The sequence below is a fragment of the Syngnathoides biaculeatus genome, chromosome 23, assembly GCF_019802595.1.
Source record: "Syngnathoides biaculeatus isolate LvHL_M chromosome 23, ASM1980259v1, whole genome shotgun sequence".
Classification (NCBI taxonomy): domain Eukaryota; kingdom Metazoa; phylum Chordata; class Actinopteri; order Syngnathiformes; family Syngnathidae; genus Syngnathoides; species Syngnathoides biaculeatus.
In genome coordinates, this window is record NC_084662.1 from 11,885,748 (window position 1) to 11,912,239 (window position 26,492).

Below are 26,492 nucleotides of genomic sequence, written 5' to 3' on the forward strand. Positions count from 1 at the left end.
CGATAATCAAAGCATCTATATAACCTGCCCGATGAGGTCAGCACATGAAATAATTTAATCAAGAATTGTGCTTTCTTTTCAACTTCAATACACGGAATTTTTTTTAAATAGATTTTCTTTTAAAAATAGCTTTTGTTTTATTGTTTGGTTCCAAGTGGCGATACAAAACACATATCACTGTTAAAAAAAAAAAAAATAAAAAAATGACACTGAAGACCACGACACGTCATTTTTAAAACACTACCATTACAGTTACTTGTCCTCATCAGAGTTACAGAGGAGCTTGAGCCTATAGAGCTCGTGCGTGTGACGTCACCATTTTCAAGGTGCCATATTGCCGGTCAAAAAGAGCTGCTCGACAGTGTGGGGGGGCATTGAACCGGAGCACAATATCCACAATGCCCGAGAATTGCTGCGCTGTTGGTTGCTGTGGAATATCAGCTGAAAAGACCAGAAAAGATTGATGGATCTCGGCAATTAAACGTGATGGATGGTGCCCAACCAAATACTCACTTCACTTCAGGTAGGAATTATTCTTGTCCATCTCAAATTCCCAAGAAGTATTTATAATGCCAAGTTGGCACAATGCATTTAAAAAAAAATGTCTCCAACTTACACAAAGCGTGTTGTGGCCACACGTTAATCTTCAGTAAACCTCTCCCCAACTGACGTTTTTTTTCTTTTTTTTTTAATATGCATTGTTCTCAAATGAGTCCAGTGTGTATCTTGAAAAAGAAAATAAACCGTCGGTCACACAGAGGTTTACCGAAGTTTAATGTGTGGCCGCAACGCGCTTCCGTGTACGTTGGAGACCACTGGCTGTCTTTTTTTCCCCAATCATAGTTAATGAATGCGATTTGTGTAATTTATTTAAACAATTATGTACCCATCATTCATTTTAATGGAGGTGAGTTTCTTTTCATGAACTTGTTGACATCCACTCACTCCCAAACCGAGCTTTTTGTTGTGCATTTGCTTATTCCTGTGTCACTCTGCATCATCCATCCATTTTCTTTGCCGCTTATCCTCACAAGGGTCGCGGGGAGTGCTGGAGCCTATCCCAGCTGTCAACGGACGGGAGGGAAGGTACACCCTGAACTGGTTGCCAGGCAATCGCAGGGCACATAAAGACAGACAAACAGTCGCACTCACAATCACACCTTGGGGCAATTTAGAGTGTCCAGTTAATGTTGCGTGTTTTTGGGATGAGGGAGGAAACCGGTGTGCCCGGAGAAAACCCACGCAGGCACGGGGAGAACATGCAAGCAGATCCAGGATTGAACCCGGGACTTCAGAACTGTGAGTCCAATGCTTTACCGTCACCGTGCTGCCTGATTATGTACCATACAATAAAAAAAAAAACTGCTAACTTTCTTTTAAAGGACATTGAATCTGTGAGAATTAAAATGTCTTCATCAAAAGCGAGTAAAAAATACAAATTTTGGCCCATGTTAACTCTTATTAAAAAGCACCGCATTGAATGTGAGCCCAAGGAAACGGTGACCTCTATTCTGCTCTCATAATACTTTACCCAATCTATCCTATATTTGATCAACTTTAATCATCATTCTATTAATCATCACAAAAAAAAAAAAAACAGGGCGTATCTTTTTCAACAGCCCACAACCAGCGATTACGCCGATTGGAAAATTTGAACACCAACCGACAGACAAAAATTTCCAGCTTTAAGTCAAGTTTTCGAATCAAACGTTAACCTCCGCAGTCTTGCATGAAAGTTCCGCCCCCTCCACTTTGCTTTCTTTTGGCCTTTCCCCCCACAGCGCACGTCCCCCCTCTCATAACCTGGAGAGTCTTCTGCTTTTTTTTTTTTTTTTTTTGCATCCTTGCCAAAAACTTGATTAACATGTGTGTTAAAGCCTTGATTCGGCTCAGGAGCGGTGCCCGGGGGCCACCGAATTAGCGTGCGCGATTGTGCGCGACCCGTAATGAGAATCGACAGAAAGCCGAGGCGCGGCGCGTCTCTGAAAGACGGCCGCCCGTTTTCTCCGAGCGCGGGATTTTATTTTCATTTGAAAAGGCTCATTTAAAAATGACCTTTTTATACAATCTGGATTTGTTTATTCATGCGCCCTCGACACGGGAAGGGGGGAGAGGGGGAGATATTGATTGCTGAATGACTCGAGGGTGGAGAGACTGGATAAGCGTAGAATGAGAAAAGTGGAGGGGCCTGATGTCACACTTGTGTAAGACAAAAAAAATAAAATAATAATAATAATGGCGCAATCTCCGTCGGCCAATCCCCATATTTAAATGACCATCCAATTACTCAAGTGGCTGTGCGTTTACAGCGAGGCACGCGGGTGCCACATTAAAACTCTTTTGATGTTACACCTCTTTAGGTAGACGACGTACGAGCAGTTTCGAAAAGTGGAGGGGGGGGTGATGGAGGGGGGAGGGGCGCAGTGGCCGAGGCCCTGAGACAATGATCCACAATCATTTTCTTCACACTCCTTTTCTTCCCTTACCCCTCTCGGACGTCTCAATGGCGAGTATTCATTAGGGGGAGCTGCGGAAAAGAAGGGGGGGGGAGCGGGGCGGGGGGCACAAATTACTGATAATGGCACGGCGCTAATGAAGAGAATGGAGAAATGTCATTAGCATTTAAGAGGATAAGATCCATCTGACCCTCCGCCGCCGCCAGTCGCTTTCTAGCTCCACTCACTTAAAGAAGCAGGAGAAGCGCGACTGATACCCAGAGCCTCATTTGCATAGCTGAGTGGACGAGGATGCTGATTGGTATAGACAACCCCCCCCCCATCCCATAAGCTCCCCACCTTCACTTTTTTGTTTTTTTTCTGTCTACGCCACCTCCGACGCGCCCCAACCTTGGAACCTCTTGTTTATGCATCGCAAACAATGTGTGTGTCTGCTCTTTCCCCCCCCCCGTCCCCCCCTTTCCCATTCATGACAAGCTGCATGGCGACGGGCGCAAACAAAAACAAATCAATGGGCAGCGGGCGCAAACAGCGGCGCGGTTTTGAAAAACGGGGAAAAGACGGCCAGCGCATGAAAGGCGCTCTTGATCGTCGACACGTGCGCGCGGGAAGTGATTAGCGGGCGCAACCACACCTACCGCCACCTTTGACCCCGCGTCTTTTAGCCGCGATGATATCAGAGAAGCGACGCGCATTGTGCCGCTAACAGATGTGCTCGGCTCGGTAATTGGGAAAGACAGAGCAGAGGGGCGAGCGCTCATCCTGTCGGGCGCAGGTGTCAAAGTGGAGGCCCGCTAAAGTTTGCCACGACCCCTCTCCGAGCCATAAAAGTCATTATATATACTTTATCATTTCGCTTTTTGCACACTCGGCGTATTAATGAAAGGACAAAATCGTATGGCAAAATATCTTACCAACGCCCCACACATCAAAACAACCATATAAATGATATATATGAGGGTTGTATGATATTGTAGATGTTTTTTATCACTCAAAAATATTTATCGGCTGGTAAAGTGTTGGCCTCACAAGTTCTGAGGACCCGGGTTCAATACCGGCCCCGCCAGTATGGAGTTTGCATGTTCTCCGGGCACTCCGGTTTCCTCCCAAAAAACATGCAACATTAATTGGACACTCTAAATTGTCCATAGATGTGATTGTGGGTGTGGCTGTTTGTCTGCATGTGCCCTGCGATTGGCTGGCTACAAGTTCAGGGTGTACCCCACCTCCTGCCTACTGACAGCTGGGATAGGCTCCAGCACTCAAGCAAACCTCGTGAGGATAAGCGGCTAAGAAAATAGATGGATGGATGGAAAATATATATCGTTATGGCATACAACTGCAGTACAAATGTGGTTTTACATTGCCCATCAAATAAGTCAAGCATAATTTATTCTCTAGCAATAACTACAGCCAAATAATAAGATTTTCTACAGCAAAAATGACGTTCTAAGCTGAATAAATCGATTTATTCGGGTGACTTGTGCAATCGTAAGGTGGTCGAGGTGGAGATTTTTCCACTGGGACTTTGGTTTGTCCAAGTTCAGCTCCCTCTGACTGAATGCTTTATTAAAAAAAGACCACTAGATGTCCCCAGTCTTATTTTTGTTGCCGGTTTGCCATTACTGACTCACCAGTTGCCCACAGAGAGGAAAAAAATTCCGCTTTCCATCTTTTTGTTAACAAAAATAAACTCATTGAGAGTATTACCAATTTCATTGTGTCAATACTAATAAAATAATTACAGTATCTGTCTCCAAACACAAACTAGATCGATTTATTTCGCATCCTTACGTTCAACATGAGACAGCCTCCTCATGATTTATTTTTACAATTGTTGCCCTTTTGCTAAATTCTTATACGTGAATATGAATCTCAAAATGTTGATAGTAAAACACTTGGGAGATCCCCCCCCCCCCAAAAAAAAAAAAAAGGTAGCAACTGCAATTTGTGCAAATGTATGCAGAGAAGAATACGGGAAAAACCATATTAACCCTTTCAGGAACACGGTCGCTCACCTGAAACTCATCAAAACACAAGAGGCAGGTTTCATGGGCGATCTCCACGGCGACGGGCGATATGGGGTCATAGGTAAACATGCGGCCCAGCTTTCGTCTCGGCAGGCTTTGTTTCCTCCGGTGGATCCCTTTAAAGCAGTGCACGCAAAATGTCTTTTAAAAAAAAAAAAAAAAAAGCACACCTGCGCGGTCAAACCAGCGTCAGGCGGGAATTTCACCTGAGCGTGCATAATGGCAGAGAATTAGCAGCAAAGCTTTGCGACAAACAAAGAGATAAGTATAGCGTAGTGAGCGTTTTCACATAACTGGAGTCAAAATTCCCGTCGTCGTCGTGTTGCACTGGGAGGAGAACACTAACTTTGGTGGATGTCCAGCATGAACGCGTTGAAGTGGACTCGCTTTTTGTGGCTGTTGTGCACCCCGCAGTAAAACATATCCATGAGCATGGTCTTCCCCGTGCCTGAATGGGAGAGACAGGCAGAACGAATATATCTGCATTTTTTTCCACCCCAAGACAATACTGTACAAACAGACACTTGTTTGGGTACATTGGCATCGTTTACATATTCAGTGCTGTACAGTACAAACAATTATGTACCCATCATTAATTTGAATGGAGGTGAGTTTCTTTTCATTAACTTGTTGACATCCACTCGCTCCCAAACCGAGCAAACCAAACATTTGCTTATTCCTTTGTGACTCCGCATCATCCATCCATTTTCTTTGCCGCTTATCCTCACAAGGGTCGCGGGGAGCGCCGGAGCCTATCCCAGCTGTCAACGGGCGGGAGGCAAGGTACACCCTGCACTGGCTGCCAGCCAATCGTAGGACACATAAAGACAGACAAACAGTCGCACTCACAATCACCCCTAGGGGCAATTTCGAGTGTCCAGTTATTGTTGCATGTTTTTGGGACGTGGGAGGAAACCAGAGTGCCCGGAGAAAACCCACGCAGGCACGGGGAGAACATGCAAACTCCACACAGGCGGGGCTGGGATTGAACCCGGATCCTCAGAACTGTGAGGGCAACGCTTTACCAGCTGATCCACCATGCTGCCTATTCCATATATGTACTGTATAATTTGTCATACTACAAGAGTGACTCCAACTACAGGAGACAAATACGGTGTTTTTTAACATACTTCCATTTTTGTGAAGCTGATTAGTATTCTGATATAAATATTTGCATTATACACCTAATTAATTATTCTTCATCCAGCATCCAAACACCATTTTCGAGCAAAGGGCTTTCTGATTGTTTATTGTGTGGAATATTCTTTTCTTTATTATTGAAGTAGAGTGACTATTATGGCACTTTATAAAATTCATTTCCAACTTGGGGCGGCACGGTGGCTCAGCTGGTAAAGTGTTAGCCTCACAGTTCTGAAGTCCTGGGTTCAATCCCGGCCCCGCCTGTGTGGAGTTTTCATGTTCTCCCCGTGCCTGCGCGGGTTTCCTCCGGGCACTCTGGTTTCCTCCCACATCCCCAAAACATGCAACATTAATTGGACACTCTAAATTGCCCCTAGGTGTGATTGTGAGTGCGACTGTTTTGTCTCCATGTGCCTTGCAATTGGCGGGCGACCCGTTGAGGGTATACCCCGCCTCCTGCCCATTGACAGCTGGGATAGGCTACAGCACTCCCCGTGACCCTCGAGAGGATAAGCGGTGAAGAAAATAGATGGATTTCTAGGAAACGTTTGGGAACCCATGATGAAGTGAGGTCCAATACAAGAGCTAGATCAACAAGTACACCGTTTTTGTCAGAGAGATATTAATGTATTCTTTTTGTAGATTTACTCATGTACAATGTGTACGTGCCATTAATTTTGCATCTGGTGAATGCATATTGCAAATATCCAAAATATATGTCACGTATATGTCCTTACCAACATCCCCGTATATGTAGAACCCTTTAGGCGGGGGTGGTGTAGCATCTTCTTCCTATATATGGGGCGGTGGGGGGGGGGGGGGCAAAGTCATAAAAAGGTTACATCCTTAACAGTATAGATATCCTAAAAGCACGCATGGATGAATTTGTTAAATAAAAGCACAAAGCAGGGGGGGGGGGGGATGTAACCCACACGTAAACCCAGTTGCGTCCGCCACTGTACAGGCCCCGAACGGCCGATTCATAAACAAAAGTATTGTGAGGCATTAAGCCACCACTACAGTTTTGAGGTTTCACATTCTCCAGACTGGCCCACTGCAGGGGAGGAAGACAAAGGGGATCTAATCAACAAGACAAGCCAGGGTTCCCACGAAAGAAAAGCATCATCAGAGGAACAATGGGGGGATTTGTCAGACAAAACGGAGAGGACTGAATGAGGCTCCATACGAGATGGACTGGACTTGTCTGTGTGCAGCCTGTTTAGCGCTGCTAATTGTGATACGGTACTGTTGCAATGAGGTGCTGCTGGAAGTCATTGTGCTGCCTGCCTCCTATCATCAAAAGGTCCCAGCTTCAAAAAAAAAAACAGAAAAGAAAGAAAAAAGAGGCAGAGAGAGGAAAAAAGAACGGTTTCGATGAGACCGAACTGCGCCCGTCGGGTAAAGCCAAATATGTAGAAAGGAAGCGGCAGTTATTTAAACGCAGGTGTCATCGGTCTAAACCTGATGCAAATTAATACTGCGTATTAACAGACTGGAAGTTGTTATAACCTGTAACAATCAAGTAAGTACAAGCGCTCGTAGTTGACCATTGAGCTATCGGTCACTAAAAGAATAATAAGCCAAAATAAAAACCAAAGTATGATGAAAGCAGTTATGATGTTGACTTTTTATTGCCTAAGGCAGCTATACAGTGGTGTCTTGAGATATGAATTTAATTTGTTGCATGATCACACTTGCAATGCAAAACACCATTTCAAATCATCTTTCCCCATTGAAATGAATGGAAATACCATTAATCTGTTACAGCACTCCCCCCAAAACAAATTAAATAGTTCCTCATGATTAATTCATTGAAGCATCTTCTGGTGTGTGTAACTTGGTCACCAGGGGTTGTATGATAAAGTCGTCCAGAAAAGAAACTACGAGTTTCACAAATATGGTAAATGAATCAGTAATCCTCAGTAATAATAATCATTTTGTAGCGTCTAAACAATAGATATGTATATTTTTCCATTTCTATATTGTCATGACATGGCCACTGCTAAGAGGGGCGTGGCCACGCCAATGCTCTGGGCGGTGACACCTGTCACCGTTCACAGCTTTTTGTCATTGGGAAAGTAATTAGATGGGCATTTAAGTTGGAGTTTTTGTCACTGTCACTTGCATTACCTTGCATTAGTGAGATGCATTCACTGCCTGTGGGACTCTCCGCTCTTCACGTAAGTTAGAGTAACCCTAGTCACAGCGATTCTGTGCCCTTTTGTTTGATCTTGTTCCGTTGAGTTGTTAGTTTGCCCCATAGTCATCGGACCTTGCTGCGTTTCTGTATCCCTGCCTTGTCGGACTGGTACACCGTGTATGACCCAGTATCCGGAATAAACCACATTGAACATTATGCCTCCGCCTCGAAGTCCTGCATTTGGCTACGCCCCTGTACCGGAGGTTCGTGACATATATATATTTTTTTCCATCTAGATTTCAATGTACCAGCACGGTGGAGAAACTGGTTAGAGCCTTGGCCTCACGGTTCTGAGGACCAGGGTTCAATCCCGGCCCTGCCAGTGTGGAGTTTGCATGTTCGCCCTGTGCCTGCGTGGATTTTCTCCCGGCACTCCAGTTTCCTCCCACATTCCAAAAACATGGATGAATCGTAGACTCTAAATTGCCCCTAGGTGTGATTGTGAGTGCAACTGTTGTCTCGATGTGCCCTGCGATTGCCCTGCAACCAGTTTGAGGTGTACCCCGCCTCCTGCCCGATGATATCTGGGATAGACTTCAGCACTCCCGCAACCCTTGTGAGGATAAGGGGCTCAGAAAAAGAATGAATGGATAGTTTTCATTCTCATTCAATAGCCGAGGCCCTGGGTTGAAATACAGAAGCGGCAACAAGCCCTTCCTGTCTGGTCCGGCATAACAGTGTTGTGACTTCTCCCTGACTTCCCAAAGTGCCCGCTGGCGTGGTGGGCTACTCGCGAGTTGTGGCCGGACGCCATTCCGCTATGGCAGAGTGGAGAAAGACAAGGCCGTCCCTCAGATGGATTGTCTAGCGGCGGACCGCGGCCTCGTCTCAACTCCCGCGGAGGACGGGGGAGAGCGCCACATGTGGGAAAGGTTCACATGCAGGACAGCGTTGGTTTGTAACTTTTGGGAATCGTTTAGCGCGCACCGATTGTCAAAAAATGTGACGCGGTAGCTCCGGTGTCAAATGATACAGGTCTGACTTGTGGGGGGGCTCTCGTAAGACAATGGCCCATTGTGAGCCGACCATCCGCAAAACCACGGCACATTGGGTCAATATGAAGTCAAGTGTGCTCTCCTCACAGACTTGGTCAGTTAGTGAGCACAATGGCGGTGGGGAGAAAAGACACCGAAACGGACAGTGTTATGACCTGATTCAAACAGGAGTGATTATCCAGTCAATGCGTGTGAAAGCGAAAGAGAACGAGAGCAGGGGGTAAGAAATAAGGTGCGCAGAGACAGAGGGGTTGGGGGGGGTGGTGGTGTTGATAGCCTCCCACCAAAGTATTTGTCAGAGTCCCAAATCAAAAGCAAAAAAAAAAAAGGACAAGAATGGCCCGCATAATGGGGATCACCCCCTCCTCTCTCATTACTGCATGGGGACGGTGAGAGAGCGAGAGGGGTGCTGGGACGAGCCCAGCGGGAGGGCTGTCCCCGGCTGCCTTCTCAAATCTCTGCGCTAACCCCACGCGTCTGTGCCAGCAAAAAATCCCAGTGCCCGAACACTAGACACTCATCTCCCCTGACCTAAAAACAACAACAACAATCCCCGACATTACGCCGCTCTAAAACGCTTCCCAGACCCCCCCCACCCTCCTTTGACCTGCGCCCCGCAGCCGCAATTGCTGATTTAACTGGAGTGTACAGTATGTTAGAATGCAAGTACTTTACACCCCCACCCCCCGCTCTTAAAGACGTACACTCATAATTACAAATGTTACAGAACTTACGCAGCCCATCAATGTGCTTTATAATGACAGCGTCAACCGCCGCCGCTTTAGTTAGCAACACAGTCTGGGCAACGTAGAGCAAAGACGAGCTAGACATGCTGCTTATGTTTACTTTCGATTTTAATGGAGAAAGTTAAAAAAAATAAATAAATCGTGTTGTTTTAAGATGCAATGACTGCCGGTGTATGTGAATAATCGAAGAAAAAGTGGTGAAACCGGACGAGATTTTCTCTTTTTTCGAGTAAAAAAGGTCTGGTCTGAAGCGAAAGTAGAAAGTGCAGGATGAGATGGTGTGTCATTTTCAAATTCCACCTTCGCACAGCCTGATCCAGGATGAAAGCACAAACCATACAGTGCACAAAAAGCTAATTCTGTATTTTAAATATAGGAGGTAACATAACATTAACCATCATTCTCCACCATCATTCTCCCCTCGTCGTCGGTAGCTCGCGAGGGACTGGCTGCTTGAAAAGTAGATCTTGGGGTAAAGAAGTCTGGGCACCCCCGCGGTTTAAGGTCGGAGTGAGCTGGAGCCTATCCCTAACTTTGGGCGAAAAGTGAACCACACCCCGAAATTGTTTCCAGTCAATCACAGAGATAGCAACAAACAACTCCTAAAATGTGTTTTTTTGTTTGTTTGTTTTTGCAATATGGACTCTCACAAAGGTGGGATAACAATAATACTACAATATAATAATAAAAAAAACAGGACCTTGTTGTAGTAATTATGTGTATCATAACCAATTACATATGATCATGTATTTGAAGTGTTCATAACTTATTGACCTCATGAGCAGATTCTTCATTTGCTGTAAGGCAGGGGTCCTTCCTTTTCTGCTGACGATCAGCATTGGGGATTATTGTCAGGGCAGGCGTGTCCAAGTAGGGGGTATTACTGTAGTTCTGCAGGGTCCGCTGCAGGCGAGCCAGCCGCTGGAGAACACCCCTCTGCAGAGCATCTTCCCTCAAAGAGCCACACTCAACCAGGCGGTTATACTGCGCGACAGTCTCAACAGAATCAGCAGTGGGAGACTCTGAGGAGAACGACCCGGATGAACAGCCACTGTAACCTTGGAAAAGGACAGAAATGGAAAAGACTGAATAAGTCCGGGCGAAGAATTGATTTCATTTATTAACCAGTTTGTCAGGATCAATATTTTCTAGATTATTTCGGTGGCTTCCGGGGTCGAAAGGTCGTCCCCGCTGTCATGCACTGCTGACTCTTAACAACATAACATAAATAGTATTTTATTTAGAATCATGGTTATGACCGTGTTTTGCTTGCCTGTGTTCGAAGAGGAAGCACCAATTTTCACATCGTTTATCTCCATTATTTATGAGGAAGTAAACGCAAGTTAATGTTGAGGGGGAAAGAAACATTTCAATACTAGTTTGCTATTTAAAGAAGCGAATCCCAGAAGAGGTGAAATGGTTGGATTAATGTCGTTATTTGCTTTATGTCTATATTTATTTCAAGGGGATACCGCCCAGACATAAAATGAAATGATAATCTGAGCGAGTGTTTTGTTGTTTATTTACTGTGTGGTGTAACTATCATATAACAGGCACAATAATGGTAACACCATAACAAACCGTTAAATAGGCGTAGCAACAGGCAGTAAATCTCCCGTGTCACATAAATAGCTATAAAAACAGGATACCTTTAACGTTGTGACTGAAGACCTGACAACGGGCGATTCTTAACGTATGAACACGGCTAAAAGTTACAAATGTCACGATGCGTCTCGCAGTTGGTCGGCTCATGTAAGCTGCCATGATGCTTCAAAATAGCAAATCTTTATTGACACACGAACATGGACACGGCTTTCATAGAAGCGAGTTTTTTCTTTATAAAATCATTGTCACTTCATTTCCCCCATGATTTTTACTGCATAATGTACAAATATACAATGCAGTATATTAATGTTTGTGTTATAACAACTCATTCGTGTGTTGTAAATAAACCAGGATGCAGGTGCTCGCGCAGCAGTCAGCTGAAGCTCAGCTGATCGGAAGTAGTGCTTTCAATTTTCAAGCCTTCAAAGTAAGAGACAAGAACTCTGCAAACAAGGAGACGAGGGTGAAAACGTCCACATTGGGGTTTAAAGATAGACTTTTTAAAATATTAGACTTTATATTAGGAAACAATACAAAAACATTCGTAAAAATATTTTTATTTGCTAGAAAATATTTACTTACACTCAAGCGCGTGGCGGTATTTTTTATTGTGAAAGTCACAACAGGAATGTACATATGCGTTTTCAGGTGTGCTTGACGGTACAGCTAGCTTCGATAAAGAGCAGCGTTAGAAATGGCTGACACCATAGCTGATACAAGAAGGCTCTTTCCAAAGCCTCAGAACCTCAACGACGCCTATGGACCTCCGAGTAACTTCCTGGAGATTGACGTGAGCAACCCCGAGACAATCGGGGTGGGACGGGGCAGACACACGACGTACGAAGTCAGACTGAAGGTGAGCTTGCATCACTAGATGCTAGCATCGTTAGCCTCTGAGCTATTTTATCAACGTTAGACCACAAATAAAGATTATGAGCGAATGACATTGTGAGGAAACGAATGTGCGTAAGCTTTATACGTGTGACAACGTATTTAAGTTAATCAATAGTGATTAAATTGATATGAGGGTAAATAGTTGGCTGACGAGCTAGCAACAGCCTTCAGAACTAGCCACTACCGCTAAGCTACAGAGCAGTCGACTATGTACTTGACGTTAGTGTAACTTTAAAGCAACAATGTTTGATGATATATGTTTTACTGATGTGCTTTGCTTCGACGGTCATTTTTGCCGTGGACGGATTTTTTTTTTAACTACGGGTGAATACAAGATTAATTGAACTAGCACCTGCAAAAACAGCAGTTGTTGCTATTAGTTCAAAGTGCAAATTTGTAAGAAATGATCTGTCATTCTTAGTGGAAGCCCTGATAACTTTTTTTTTTTAATTCAGCCACACTTAATGATCAAGGGATGACCGTCTAACACATGACCAACGGATGGTTATCTAATCCCCCATGGCCTCTCCACTTTAGTCATATTGTTTGTTTTTGCTGTGTTGCTTGAATGCGTCATCTATTGCCTAACTATTCTCTTTCAGCCATTTTCCTGCATTATGGCGTAATATGGGATTTTGGGGATGGGTGGGCTCATCGTAGCCAGCCAGTCAGCTCGTGCTGACAGGATGCGCGCTGATCCTCTCGCTCGCCTCCCTGCTCGGCATTTCCTTCCTCCTCCTGCTGAGGACGTTGCAGGGGAGAAGAAGGGCCTCCATTTTCCTGGGAAGCCGCCACAATTATTTGCTGAACGAGCTCATGAATGAGTAAAAGACACGCGCCCTGCCTCATGCTGCAACTAAATGCTTGCACGGCAGTTGGCTTATACAAGAGCAAAAAATGTGACAGACAGCAGCATTGTGTAACTTCAAGTGAGGGTTGTTGTGGTCAAACACTTCCACCTGTTGCGAAACACGGACGCTGAGACACACACAGGGGGCTGGGGGGGGGGGGGGGCAGTTTTACACATTACTTGTACTCATTTTTCAAGACCAAACTATTAACGTCTATGAGCACAGTAATGAATGCCAATAAGCTCCAGTTGTTTGTGATACATGACAGGTTTTATAACAAAATATCTGGGATTTCAAAGCAGATACATGGCAATCAGTTCAATGAATTATGCTATCGATGAAGTGACTAATCAAATAAAAAAAAAAAACGTTTTTGAGAGTAATTGGGCATGCTTCCACTTGGGAAGTTAAAAAGACCAACCTGTCAAAGGTAAATAGTTGGTTAGTAGTAGTTCTTTAAGGTTGGAATTTCAGCTGTGGCCTTCCTGTGTGCTTTTTGTATCACACCCCCGTGACTTCTTGGCTTTTCTATCGATGCTTCCTCCCCAACGGACCTTTACGATGGCAATCTTAAGCCCTGCCCCCTTAGCCACGTCCCACGAGCTTCCAAAATGGCGAACAGAGCATCTTTGAAGTAATATTGGGGTATGTTTTTTGCCAAATCCGTCAGACTTGTCCAAGAGAGTTTTACAGAGAGGTCTCAACTATTTCACGCAAGGTTATGGACACGATATTAAGATTTTGGACAGAGCAGGACGCAGTGTCAGAGTTACAGCGAAATGTTGCCGTTTGTCGCCTCACAAACTTCATATTGAAATCCAACAGGATAAAATAGTGGAATCGTACTGCGCATGTAAAGCAAGGTGATTACTTTTTACTTGGAAAGATCACGAATAATATCATTGTAGTCTTTATAAGTGATTGGGTGTATTCATTTGACTTGGCTTGTAATGGAACCCAGTGCTGTGTCTTAAAACTCCGATGTGACATTTCTCTTGCGTGATGTTGCGTATTTACGTATCACTAACTCGACTCTTCGACATAAAACATTGCACACTTCATTCAGCAGGTCAGTGATGCACTAACAAACTCCTGCAATGTATAAAGCACTGATAATTCAAACTCAGAAGATACTTCTCCCTCACTTCCCTCCGAACATACAGCCTTGTGTTTGCTAATATTGTTCACATTTAGTTACATGTGCAGGCATGAGCATTTCACGGAAACGATCGTTCCGTTACCGTGTCCTTTTCTGAGAAAACACGGAACCGAAATTCCGTTTCCCAGATCTCAGGGCTTACTTTTAATAAAATTCGCCCATGTGCATCTGCTTTGTCAGTGTGGTTTACAAACAGCACCGGTTTCCGCTTCTGCGCTACGCATGCGCAAGGTCGAGTTATTCATATCCGGGTCATTCAAACGCTAGTCAAACATGTCGGTTGCTAAGCGTAAAAGACAAGAGACTGTGTCCCTAAAGACGTTCCAAAAGTGGACTATAGCTGAAGAATTTATTGCTGAAACCAATGAAGAAGGTGAGGTGATAAAGCTAAAGTGCAGAATATGTTCGGAACACCATGCAGCAATACGGAACGAAGCGAAGCGGCGAGGCATATTGGGACCGCCGCTACAGTCAAAAATCGTTTCCCAGGACAAAAATCAACGGAACCGAAAAATCGGTGACCATACTTGCCGAAATCCTCATGCCTGATGTGAGCTCTTCCCCAAAGCCTTAACCATTGTAGACACTTCGTCAACTGTATTTTAAGCTTTGGAAAATGAATCAACCGGGCCCCTTGTAAGCTAGCAGGTAATCTTTCATCAGAATTGCGCATTCCCCAACCGCATCTGAGGACCATTTTCTTAGTAACATGAGCTTTTCCGAGCGCACGCTACTGACAACCAGTGTTGCTTGTGGGACAATATGGCGAGACAGACGTGTTAAGACAATGCGGCTATCTGATTGGCTATTATTGTACAAGTGATTGACAGGTCGGAAAGGTCCATTCCAGAAACGTGCACGCTGAGACCACTGAAAGCTTTAAGCTGTCCATGATGCTGTAGGGAGGAATGCAAGTGTGTGTCTGTCGATATCAGAAGCATCTTTATTCGCCAAGAATGTCAGAAAGATGCAAGGAATTCGTCCCCAGTAGAGGAGCGACTCAAGTACGATATACGTGATGATGGCAGATGATTGGCTGGGGACCAGGTCAGGCTGTACAACGCGTTAGGTGGCATAGGCTCCAGTTGACCTGTGACCATCATGAGGAATAAATGGAATAAAAGCTGCACGGGACAGAGTTATACATCATTTAGCGTCGATCTCGGATATGTATCTGTTGTCCAGTCGCTGGGTTTATCCGATTGCCTTGTCTGTTATCTCCCAAATGTCATTTCATTTGACTGACTGCTCTGTGGTTAGCGGCCCGCAGTATTTCAGATTGGTTAACCGCCCTGACAGATTACGAGGCTCCCTGCACCTTAAAAGAAAGACGTGAGGGAAGCAGAGGCAGTCTCCGGGCGTCAGAGTTGAACACGAGGCTACTGTACTTGATTAGCGTGGGATAATTAGCATATGCGTGTAATCAGCATTATTATGAACCTCGTAGCCCCATGTGACCCCCCCCCACCCACTTTGCATAAGACCACAGATGAAGCGGCACATCTTTCGCCCCCTCAACGAATGCGGTGTCAACTCGGCTTCGCTTTCCCCCCTATCGCATCTCATCTTCCGCGCGTTAAACTATTCGTAAGCCTTTCATTGCTTTTTTTTTTTTTTTTTTTTTTTTTTTGGGTCACTCCGTTGCTCACCATATTCGTGAACGCAAACCTCATTTGCCGTGCCTGAAGTTCCCACTGCTGTCCCAACGTTCCACCCAAAATCGAGAGAGCCCTTGTGGTCGCCCTGAGAGAGTCTTCTTAATCCCCTCATTGAGAGGGGAAAGAATGAAATAGGCCAGGCATTGGGGGAGGGGGAGCGGGGGGCATTAACTGCCCGGCCATACCCCTTCAAAATCCACGGAAGGGTATAAAGCCACCCCGCCTTTCAGCAGCCTTGATCCTGTTTCCACTTATCCCATTTCACTCCTTATGCAGTCACTCTCCCTGCTTTACGGCGATCTTACACAGTTCTGGCGATAACGGCATAACGGCTTGCCTTCAGGGATCGAACACTGCATAATGTCAACACCGGCGGAACGGCTTTGTTTACACTATGAAATGATAAAGTCCTGTGCGACTTTTTTTGTTTGTTTCGGGCCAGCTGGTGAAGGTTGAGGGATGGTGGGGAATAAGTTATTTTTGTTTGTTTTGTTTTGCCCCCCCCCCAGCGGAGGCCAACTGTTTGCACTGGCTCCCTCCAAGTCAGTCTGCGTAGTCACTTGTTGACAGGCAGGCTTTGCGCTCTCATTCAAATCCACGGGATCAACACCCCCCCCCCCAACCCTCTCTCGCTCCCAGAGATGAAAGCTAACTAGCTGCTGAAAGGGGACGGATAGCTCATTTTTTCCTGAGCGGACTTGTAATGCTGAAGGGTCTCATTGAAGAAGTCGACTTCTGTTCTCATTCAAATCCATTTGTTTTAGCTTGTAATTGAAATCAGAAATGGCCGAGAGACCCACAGGAAGCCGCTGCCGCTTCTTGCTCTAATGGTTGAGCCACAATGCAGTGGTAGAGCGTTGTAATCCGGGGCTGACACTAACCAATATTTTTATACTCAATTATTCTACAAATCATTGTTTAAGCTAATTAAAAAATTATTAGTTTATGGCAAAATCTTTTTCTGAAAACTGTTTATGAACTAATTTCTATTTTGTGGTTTAAACTCAAAATAAGCAATGTGACACTTGAGAGTGATGCTTTATTTAGCAACCTTTTTGAAACTTCTTCTTTTCCTTTCATCTTGTCCCGATTAGGGGTCCCCCACAGCGTGTCATATTTTTCCCAGTCCATCTCGTGCATCTTCCTCGCTAACATCCACAATCTTCATGTCCTCCCTCACAACATCCATCAATGTTTTTTCTTTGGTCTTCCTCTCGCTCTTTTGCCCCAGCATCTCCATCCTCACCACCCTTCTACCAATCTACTCACTCTCTCGCCTCTGGACACGTCCAAACCATCGAAGTCTTCTCTCTCGTACCTTGTCTCCAAAACATCCAACTTTGGCTGTCCCTCTGGTTGAGCTCATTTCTAATCCTATCCAACCTGCTCTACTCCGATCAAGAACCTCAGCATCATTTCTGCTACTTGAAGTTCTGCTTCCTGTTGTCTCTTCAGTGCCACCGTCTGTAATCCGTCCATCATGGTCGACCTCACCACTTCTTGGCGAAGGACTACGAAGTTGGATTATACACTTTTGAGGCGGGTTCTCTTTCAGATACATCAGCTACGGCTACAACAATAATTTTCGTAATGCATTAAAGTGACTTTTTTTTCTTTTTTTTTTTTTTTTTACCAGATATAGATTAATATATCAGTCACCAGAGTGGTCCACAAAAAGGCAAAAATCTTTTCCCATTGTTCTGAGTCTGGAAATCCGAGTAATTGTCGGGAGGCTGAGAATCAGGATTAGGCCAATTTTAAATTAAACAATAGTTGTAAGGAATTCATTTATCAAAATGGTTGCCACTTCATTTTGCACCCCCACCGTGTATTCATTTTAGTTTTTGTTAGGTATTTCCATTGCTGTAACGTACTTGGTGGTGGTCTGAATCCTAAACGTCGCCCGCATCCTGTTTATAGCCTTATTTGTTAATCTCCCGATCATGACATTATTAGATTTGGCTTCTTTTTCGCATTTTCGGAGGGCGCACTCGGAGCGGTGAACTCGGGGATCTTACTTTGTTTATAGATAGGAGCACATAAAAGGCTTCTTCTACTTCACGTCCTCTACCCTTTCTCTTTTGTACTCCCGTAGCTTCTCCCTCGCTTTCTTTCTGGGTTCAGTTTGGGTGGAGGGGGGACTTTGGCCATTAATAAAAATGAGTAGCGCTGGGGTGGGTGGGTGCGAGAAGGAGGGGAGTGGGCGTGCTTGTCAGGCACAGTCAAGTGTAATCCAAAGTCTACAGCATCCTCTTGGACAACTATTTTAATGGAAATGGGGGACATATTGTATCAAGGCTACCATATCCTACTTGAGATGACAGTATCAAAAGTGGGAGTTGATACTATGGTAACCAAGCAGCTTTTTGCCAGCGAGAGAGTGGATAGACTGTCAGAGCGCAGGGGCCAGCGAGCGAGCGTGCGAGCGAGCGAGAGTACACGGCAAGGCGAAAGCAAAAGACCCGTCACCCCAAAGCTTTTGTTCCCAGCCTCTTCCTTCACCATTTCGGCGTATGATGCAATGAGATGGTATTATGTTGCCATTTTTAATGCCATTATTGTGAAAGGGGGGTGGGGGCGTCAGGAGGGATGAGGGGGGCTTTAGGATGCACTCTCTCCAACTTAACTTGATCTATCCTGCTAAAAGCTAATGCGTGGTGGTTTTGAACTCTCCTCACGGGAGATGAGTGATCTTTGTCCGAGGCTGTTTTTAAAGGCTTCTGCCATTTTCAGCGAAGCTAAGATATTGTGTCTCACACATTAGCGCCCCCCCCCCTTCCTACGTGCAGCGTAGATTGCGCCTTGTACGCTCATAATGGAACGCGGAGGTCGGCGGGCCGTTTTCAAGAGGGGTAGCTTCACGCCATATTCTTTCCTTTTGGTTTTTTATGCTGCCCAACAGTCATTGTCATGCATAATTGTCATTTTCCATCTTCCTTCTAAAATTTGGTTCAGTCCTTTTTAAGAGAGGCAAAGCGTGCCTTTTAGACAATTAACAAAACGCCGAGATCTCAGCGAGTGAAAGCCGCGCCCATGACACGAAGCCAGTAAGTTGAGGCTGCCTAGAGAACAGAGGCTGAGGAAACCTGATCTTTGACTTTGAGGGCTCTCACGCACCGCGTCTCTCTCTTCGGGGTGAGCGAGACCTCTCACTTTTCACTTTTGTCATTTGCGTTCCTCCCCCTGTCCTGCCAAGAGCAATCTCTTAATCACCGGGTTTGAGCGGGCGAGAGGATTTGAAGGCCAGGTGACTTTGCTTCCTTGAGCTCTCGTCGATTTGGGTTTTATTGTTCCCGAAGCCGATTTGATCGGATTCAGTTTTTCGTTTCCGCGCGTACCTGAATACTTTGTGGCCATTATGTCCACATTATTAACTCTGCAAACGGCCAAGCCCTTTGCGCGACATCTTGCGCCCAACCCTGTACTTCATAATACGTCAGTGTGTGCGCCCGGGTTCATGCTCAGTTAAGTGTTTTCCAGTGTGCACATGATGGGATTAGAGTCACGGCGGTGGCAGATTACCTGTAACTGTGATCTGTTGTGCTGGGGATTAACTTTGCGGCGCTCCTCGCTGTGAGGTAACATTACGCAGCGGGGACAGGCGAGAGGAGTTAATGCCAGAGTAGTGGTGCAATAAAGCTAAACTAATCCACTTCTCCTGTGACCTGAGGAAAGGAGGGGGGGGGGTGACTCATTGACAACTTCACCTGGCAAAAACCTGATGGGAGGACTTTCAAATAAAGGCTGTTTTTTCCAAGCGTGTCATTTTAGCGTGCTTTTCCACTCCTAGGGACTTGAGCACTGTTGTATTCGCAGCAAGCTGATTACGAGTTGAAATTGTAACCCAGGCCTTGCCAAGTAAAGTAAAGTTTGGGTGTTCCCTTTGTACTCGCTCGCGCTGGACCTTCTACTGTCCAAAACTTTGCCTGTCAAGTGAATTTAAAATGAAATGCACAAAATCCACTAAGCAGTCCACTTCAAGGTAAGATCCATAATTGGGTTTGAATTCCATACTGCTCATTTATTTTCATTAACATGGAAGGGTCAACTTTAGCACTTGGTGGAAATATTCTTTAGTAACTTTCCAAAAATCAGGTAGATTCACGAAGGCCGAGAAGACGAATTGAAAAAAAAAAAAATTAAAAATGCCCGTTTTTTTCCCCCATTGAATCACCACAAAGAGTCTCAAAGGCAGAAAATCAGGCGCATTTATCAAAGAGCGAGAGGAATAAAGAGGAACAAGACTGAAAGGAAGAGACCATGAGAGCAAAAAGACCACTCCTGCCCTCCCCTCCCTCCCTCAATTAGTCCAGCACAGACCAGATGAAGCTCCTGAGTGTTCTAGTTGTCCAGCTCTTCCTTTATTTCCACATAACCCCCTCTGCCCCCCACCCCTGTTTTTTTTGTGCAGCCATTTATTCAACCTTAAAGTTAACTTTCCAACTCTTCATCACACACTGTTCTAGACATCTGTATTGATCACTGCGCTGTTCATATCTGAATTTATGCTGCACATACTTGTTCACTTGCTTTGCCATTGTGGCGCTGCCTTGCATGAATTCTGACCTTCTGTGAATTTGGCCCGCCATTGAAAATCCCGGCTCAGCCACCCCTCCCGCCCCTTCTTCATTCGTACATTGTCATGGGATGACCATGTGCTGTCAGGAGTAGTGAATAGGTTTGGCATTGTACTGTAATTTGCTGTTTGAGCCAGTGTTCTCCGTCAATGTCGAAACATCTCCCTTCTTTGAAATGAGAACGCCGCTCTCGAGTGCTCATCAACGGCACGGAAAGATTATGCGAACGTCTCTTCGGCGCTTGGGTTTGGGAACGTGGAGGGTGAAAAAAAAAAAAAATGGCAAAAGCAGCCTGAGTGCGGCAGACCTTGGTGAGTGGTACAAGTGATTTTTGTCTCCGGGAGGCCAATTTCAATTTTCCTATTCAGGATGAGGGAGAGTCTTTGGTTGTTTCTTTTTTTTTTGCCCATCTTTTTTTACCCTTAGACCGAAACCACACACACACACACACAAAAAAAAAATGGCTCTTGTTCATCCACTTGCGATATTGTCAACTTGCTCATGTTTTTATGCTGTGGAATACTCGTAGCTCATTGTCCGCTTGCATTCAAACAAAGGCTTTCCATGGAAAACAAAAAAAAAAAGTTTTTTTTAATTTTATTCTCTGTCGAATGGTCTAAGGTCCCTTTAAAAAAAACATCTCCTTCAATCTTAAAAGTATACAGTTATGTGTATTAAGACTTACTTTGAGACTTTTTTATTTTGGTGGATCTAACTAATAATGTATCGCTGCTTTGATTTTTGCATGTTGAGTTAAGATTCAAAGCAGTTTTTCTATAGGTGGATCACAGTAAATTAGAATCTCATGGAAAATGGTTCGTCCATCCATCCATTTTCTTAGCCGCTTATCCTCACAAGTGTCACGGGGAGTGCTGGAGCCTATCCCAGCTGTCAATGGGCAGGAGGCGGGGTGCGGTGAGGTTGACAAAAAATGACAAATAACTAATATAGGCAAAAGTGTGTGTTTAAAAAAAAAAAAAAAAAATGAAAATACAGCTTTGCTAAAGTAATAGAACCTAGGCCGTGTGAGTGCAGATGTACTCTTATGTTGCAATGAAGTTTGTCCTTCTGCCTTTTTGGGATTTGAACAAGTGGAAGATTTCCATTTAATGTTAGATTAGCAGGTTTTTTTGTGGTTTATAATAGTGTGTCCAGACAATTAAAAAGTGGAAAAATATGTATATATAAACCGGCAAAAATGAACTGAATTTGGAAAAACAAATTGAAAACAATACAAAAAAGAAACTTATTCTAACCTTGGTGTAACTTCTTCATCACCACTAAATTGCATGCACCCCCCCCCCCCCGACCCAATCTACATCAATAATTGTCATGTCTCGAGCGTTGCGGTAATGGTGTCTAACTCCTGAAAAGAGTCATTAAAAAACTCATGAATGAAACAAAATGAGAACACCAATGATGTCCTTGAAACCCTTTTTTTGTTTTGTTTTTTTGTTTTGTTTTGTATGTATGGCCTCATGCTTTTCGAGAGCTACCAGCACCCGGGAATCATGAACCGTTTCCATTTTGTCCCCAGACTAACCTTCCCATCTTCAAGCTAAAGGAGTCGAGTGTACGCCGGCGCTACAGTGACTTTGAGTGGCTCAGGGCAGAGTTGGAGAGGGAGAGCAAGGTGAGGGTGTGTGTGTGTGTGTGTGTGTGTGTGTGTGTGTATGTGTGTGTGGAAGGTAGGCGAAATCACCTATTGATATTTTCACAGCCCTGGAGGTGAATACACATTTGATTTGTAGCCTTCAAAAATGTTTTGGAGCGCCTCCTCGAAAGCGCCCCTGGAATCAATTTAAAGACCCTGCACTGAATTAAATTTATTTATTTATTTTTTTAAGGTTTTCTTCCCCGTGCCGATTTAAGCGCTGCTGCTAATTTCTCCCTCAGGTTGTTGTGCCGCCCCTGCCGGGAAAAGCGCTGATCCGACAGCTGCCCTTCCGAGGGGATGACGGGATATTTGATGACTCCTTCATAGAGGAGAGGAGACAAGGTCTGGAGCAGTTCTTAAACAAGTAAGCGGCACCTTTTATTATCTTGGGCTTCACGGTTTGCACATCGGAACGTGCAAGGTTAAAAAATTGGACCGTTAAGATACCCCCCCCACCCCATAGGAATAACACACAGACAGACTTTTGATTGCATTATATATTTTAAGATTGTTGGTCCCGACCGATTTTGGACCCTGTAACCAGGACAACTTCACTCTCAATAACACCTCAAATCAAAGAATAATTTTATAAGGTATAAAATCGTGTGGCGTTTCACGTCCTTGGTCAGGAAGTGGCAAAATCGGTCCCAAAAAAAGTCTTTGTATCTACTGGGCCGAAGCCCACAGAGCAATGGCTGATTGGAGCTTGATAAAATTAAACGTGTCGTCTTCTTTAATTGTCATTTCTATTTATTCACAAAGGAAATTTTTTTTTCCCCACATTTGTTTCACTTGTGATGTTTAATTTAGGATAATTACAATGTTTGCTCGTGACCTGGCGCATTTTTTTCCTCCTCAGCAGCTGAACAATAAAGGTTACAGCGCTGTCATAATTATTTGCTTTGATTGCACATGCGGTCATTATCTTTGTTTCATGTGCAAGCGCGTCAACGCTTCACTTTGAACGTCAAGTATGCTGAAAAAATTTAAATCTGTAAATGTCGCCCCCCCCCTTCTCCTTTCTCTCTTAAGAATGTGATGACTGTGTTGGTAATTAAGATGCTGCATGAATTTCAGCCAATAAAACGCTGCTGTTAATGATTATGTTCCGAGGCATTATACTGGCTGTCTTCTTTATGATTTATGATTTTTTTTTTTTCTTGCTTGTCTCTCAAAACTATTGTGGAGAAACATTATTCAAATATTGGTCCACACTTTTTTTTTTTTCTGCCAGTCGTCTTCTGATGCCGAAGTTTGAAGCATCAATTTGTTTCAACTATATCCCATAATGCCCTCACGCTGACCCCAGGTCCTTCTGGGTCTCAGGTGCGCCGGGTATTCCGTTGTATAAATTCGTGTGCGTCATCTGCGGGGACACTGAGTCAAGCCTCATGTCAGAGTGGCTTTTTGAAAAGAACATTTCATCTAAATTTTAATGGAAAAGGCATCATGACAAATTGATTTTCCCCCCGAGTCATATTTAATGATAGCTACCGCGCATCAGTTTTTGCTCATTGACTGCTTATTGAATCCCTTCCGGAAGGCCTCCGACTCAACTTCAGTCACTATTTTGTGATGGTGCTGGCGACTGCTGGAAACAGTGCTTGAACTTGGAATTGCGCTACTATTTTAGTATCGTTACACTGTGCAAAACCGTAGGCAGCTGAGGCAGATACAATTTATGCCACGTGTCCTAGTGATACTGTTAAAAAAAAAAAATGTATTCTTCCTTCCAAGATGAGAATGACTGAAAGTGCATCAGCGATTACCGTAATTTCGGGCCTATAAAATGTGACTTTTTTTTTTTTCCCCACACGCTTACAACTCTGCGGTTTATCCGGTAATGCAGCTAATTTGTGCATTTTTTTTTTCTGACCGCCGGAAGGGGGCAGTGGGACCGGTGGAATATATGTGCCGAGGCAGTGACTTTTACCGGTCCGGACCTTTTAGCGCTGTGCTAACGTGTTACTGCCGTGTGTTAGTGATTTTTACCGGTATGTTTTTTTTAATTGGCCCTGTTAGCACTTGTTGTTTGTAAAGAAAATGCCATTTGCTACATACATACGCCGCACCTGTGTAAAACCCGCGGGTGCCCACATTGGAAAAACGAGATATTTACAAAGAGGGTACACAGAGTTTAACGCTAGCGCCACTGTGCTAATGCTAACGGTAGTGCCATGCTAACAGGGCTGGTTTAAAAAAAAAAAAAAACCATATAAATAAAAATCACTGAGTCACAGCAGTAACACGCTAGCGCAGCGCTAACAGGGCCGGAGCGGTAAAAGTCACTTCCTCGGCACATATATTCCACCGGTCTCATCCTTACCTTTTTCAGCTCGAGTGCCCTCTTGCGGCCATTAGAAAGAAATGTGCACATTAGCTGCATCACCGCATAATCTGCAGGGTTGAAAGCATGTGAAAAAAGTCGCGGCTTATGGGCCGGAAATTCCGGTAATTACAGTGAATGTTGGTTTCTTCATCAAATAAAACGTGAATCAGGAAGAGCAGCAGTTTGCACCCCACCCCAATTACGGTATTGTGTTCATGCGCATTGAAACGCATTGAATGCCTCGGACCCCTCGCCCGTTGTGGCCAGTCACCATGTTTTGTGTTTTCAGAGTGGCCGGTCACCCTCTGGCCCAGAACGAGCGGTGCCTGCACATGTTTCTACAGGATGAGTCTGTGGACAAGCACTACACCCCGTCCAAAGTCAGACAAGCTTAAAGAAAGCGAGAATACGGCGCAGCCAAAACCCCGACCGCCCGCCCGCCCTCATCTGGCTCGGCCCGCCCTCTCGGCCGAGCCCAGACCACCGAATCCAAAGCGCTCCCCCCCCCCCCCCCCTTCACTGCTTCTTTCTTTTCAGACAGTTCAAAATTGAAAGATAAATGCCGACACCCGTTCGTTCCCCAGAAGATGTATAAATATCGCTCATTGGCCCACCTGAGTTTCCACCACCCACTTTTTATTTTCCCCTCTTTTAATAGCAGAGAGTCGGCCGCAGCATCACGTGGTCCCTCGTTGTCTGGAAATGCCACTATTATGTGTGTATACTTGTATTTATCGTTATCTCTGTCTTGGATGGCTTCATTCATGTAGTAACTTTTGAGCGGTTCCGTGTATGCAGAGCTCTTGTCAGACGCACAGCCGAGTCCGTTGTATATTCAAAACTGGCATGTCGCACAATTAGTGGGCCTTGAAATTAAAAAAATATGCCACCCCCACCCCAAAAAAAAAAAAAAAGAAGCATGTGTGTGTCCATGTCCAGCAAACCAGCACTTGCCCCCGTTATCACCGTTGCTTTTTTTTTTTTCTAGGATGTCAATTTACACAGAGGGAACTGCAGTATTTCTACTGGCTATTTACGCATTTTGAGATTTATATACTGCTGTGCCATTTTTTTTTTTTTTGGTTTATTTTGAAGATTTTCCAATAAAATAGATAATGTCAACTGCATATGTGCACACCACTTTTTATTTTTCACCCCCTCGTACTTTCAAATGCGGGTATGGAGGAGTATGATGGGCCCCAAAATACTAGCAATTTAATGCTGTAATAACGCGAAAAAGGGGTATAAACTAGAGGAAAAAAAATTTACTTATTAGATTTGTAATGCACATTATTCAACTTTTTTTTTTTTTTTTAAATCAAAATTCCAACTTGTTTCCTTTTCTTTGCAGTGGCTCGAATTCTCCTTTGTCCACGTGTACAGTCAAATGTTTTTTTTTTTGTTTTTACACAAACTATGATGATTGTGGCAGCGCACTCTAGATTTCTATCAAAATTAAAACCATTAAAAAAAAGAAGCAATCCGTGTCTTTTATTCATATGGTTTCACTTCTAAATAGTTATAACTCCAAGTATGTACAACATAATAAAACCGCCTTATTACACAAAAACAGCTCCCAAGTGCTGAATTATTATTTTTTTTTAAATCCATGTTAGTGTCTTAACTTTTAAGTTGACCTAAACATTTTAATGTTGCGTCTGGACACAAACACTTAAATACACACGCCGTCTTTAGTCGCATCTCCGTTGAGACCCCTCCTCCCTCCCCCACCAATGACGGATGTTTGATTTGTACACAGATGAGGGGGGGGGTGACGTAATTCATATCACGTGGGGATTTTTCTTTTTTTTTTTTTTTTTTTTTTTTTTTTTGGTTTCCTCCACCGGGATTGAAGACAGCAATAAAATATTAAATTGGTCGTCAAGCTCATTGGTCTCACGCACACTTGCAATTTTCATATAGAATATGTCACTTGGCAGCCCCAGAGTCTTTAGTTGTCTGTATTTCTACATGTATAGCTCGACCCCCCCCCCCAGCCCCACTCCTCCCACACCAGCGCTTCTTTTAAAGGTACAGTACATCTATTATGGTGGTTATGCTAATCCTTTAAGTAGTTCCCCAGTTAATGAACTTGTCTTGTTTCATACAGATGTGCTCCTGCTAACTCTACGGCCTGCCGGGTGGGTCTCCACGGCGTCCCCCCCCACCCACCCCATCCCCTTGTGTTCAAGTCT

General features: G+C 44.4%; 2 protein-coding genes across 3 annotated transcripts in view; one reads left to right on the forward strand and one right to left on the reverse strand.

Moving 5' to 3' along the window:
• afg1lb (AFG1 like ATPase b) overlaps positions 1 to 11,337 on the reverse strand; it is a 30,294-nt gene extending 18,957 nt beyond the window's left edge. The window contains exons 1-5 of one of the 2 annotated variants that reach the window (XM_061811614.1): positions 11,217 to 11,337; positions 10,342 to 10,625; positions 6,364 to 6,418; positions 4,833 to 4,934; positions 4,475 to 4,602 (exon numbers count right to left, since the gene is read on the reverse strand). In XM_061811614.1, coding sequence (XP_061667598.1) covers positions 4,475 to 4,602; positions 4,833 to 4,934; positions 6,364 to 6,418; positions 10,342 to 10,625; positions 11,217 to 11,331 — 684 coding nt within the window. In that variant the 5' untranslated portion in view covers positions 11,332 to 11,337. Of the gene's footprint in view, positions 1 to 4,474; positions 4,603 to 4,780; positions 4,935 to 6,363; positions 6,419 to 10,341; positions 10,626 to 11,216 lie in introns of those variants that run through there. The other variant, XM_061811615.1, reaches the window with a different exon arrangement.
• Positions 11,338 to 11,819: 482 nt separating this feature from the next.
• snx3 (sorting nexin 3) lies at positions 11,820 to 25,746 on the forward strand. The gene is made up of 4 exons (XM_061812894.1): positions 11,820 to 12,028; positions 21,849 to 21,944; positions 22,208 to 22,332; positions 24,587 to 25,746. The coding sequence occupies exons 1-4, from the start codon at positions 11,867 to 11,869 to the stop codon at positions 24,690 to 24,692; spliced, it is 489 nt and encodes a 162-aa protein (XP_061668878.1). The 5' UTR covers positions 11,820 to 11,866; the 3' UTR covers positions 24,693 to 25,746.
• Positions 25,747 to 26,492: the final 746 nt, after the last annotated feature.

Excerpts from the sequence above, each read along its gene's own strand:
- snx3 (XM_061812894.1), top strand. The coding sequence starts at position 11,867 with ATGGCTGACACCATAGCTGATACAAGAAGGCTCTTTCCAAAGCCTCAG. Across the intron at positions 12,029-21,848 it reads CGTACGAAGTCAGACTGAAG|ACTAACCTTCCCATCTTCAA; the intron begins GTGAGCTTGCAT and ends TTTTGTCCCCAG. Across the intron at positions 22,333-24,586 it reads CTGGAGCAGTTCTTAAACAA|AGTGGCCGGTCACCCTCTGG; the intron begins GTAAGCGGCACC and ends TTGTGTTTTCAG.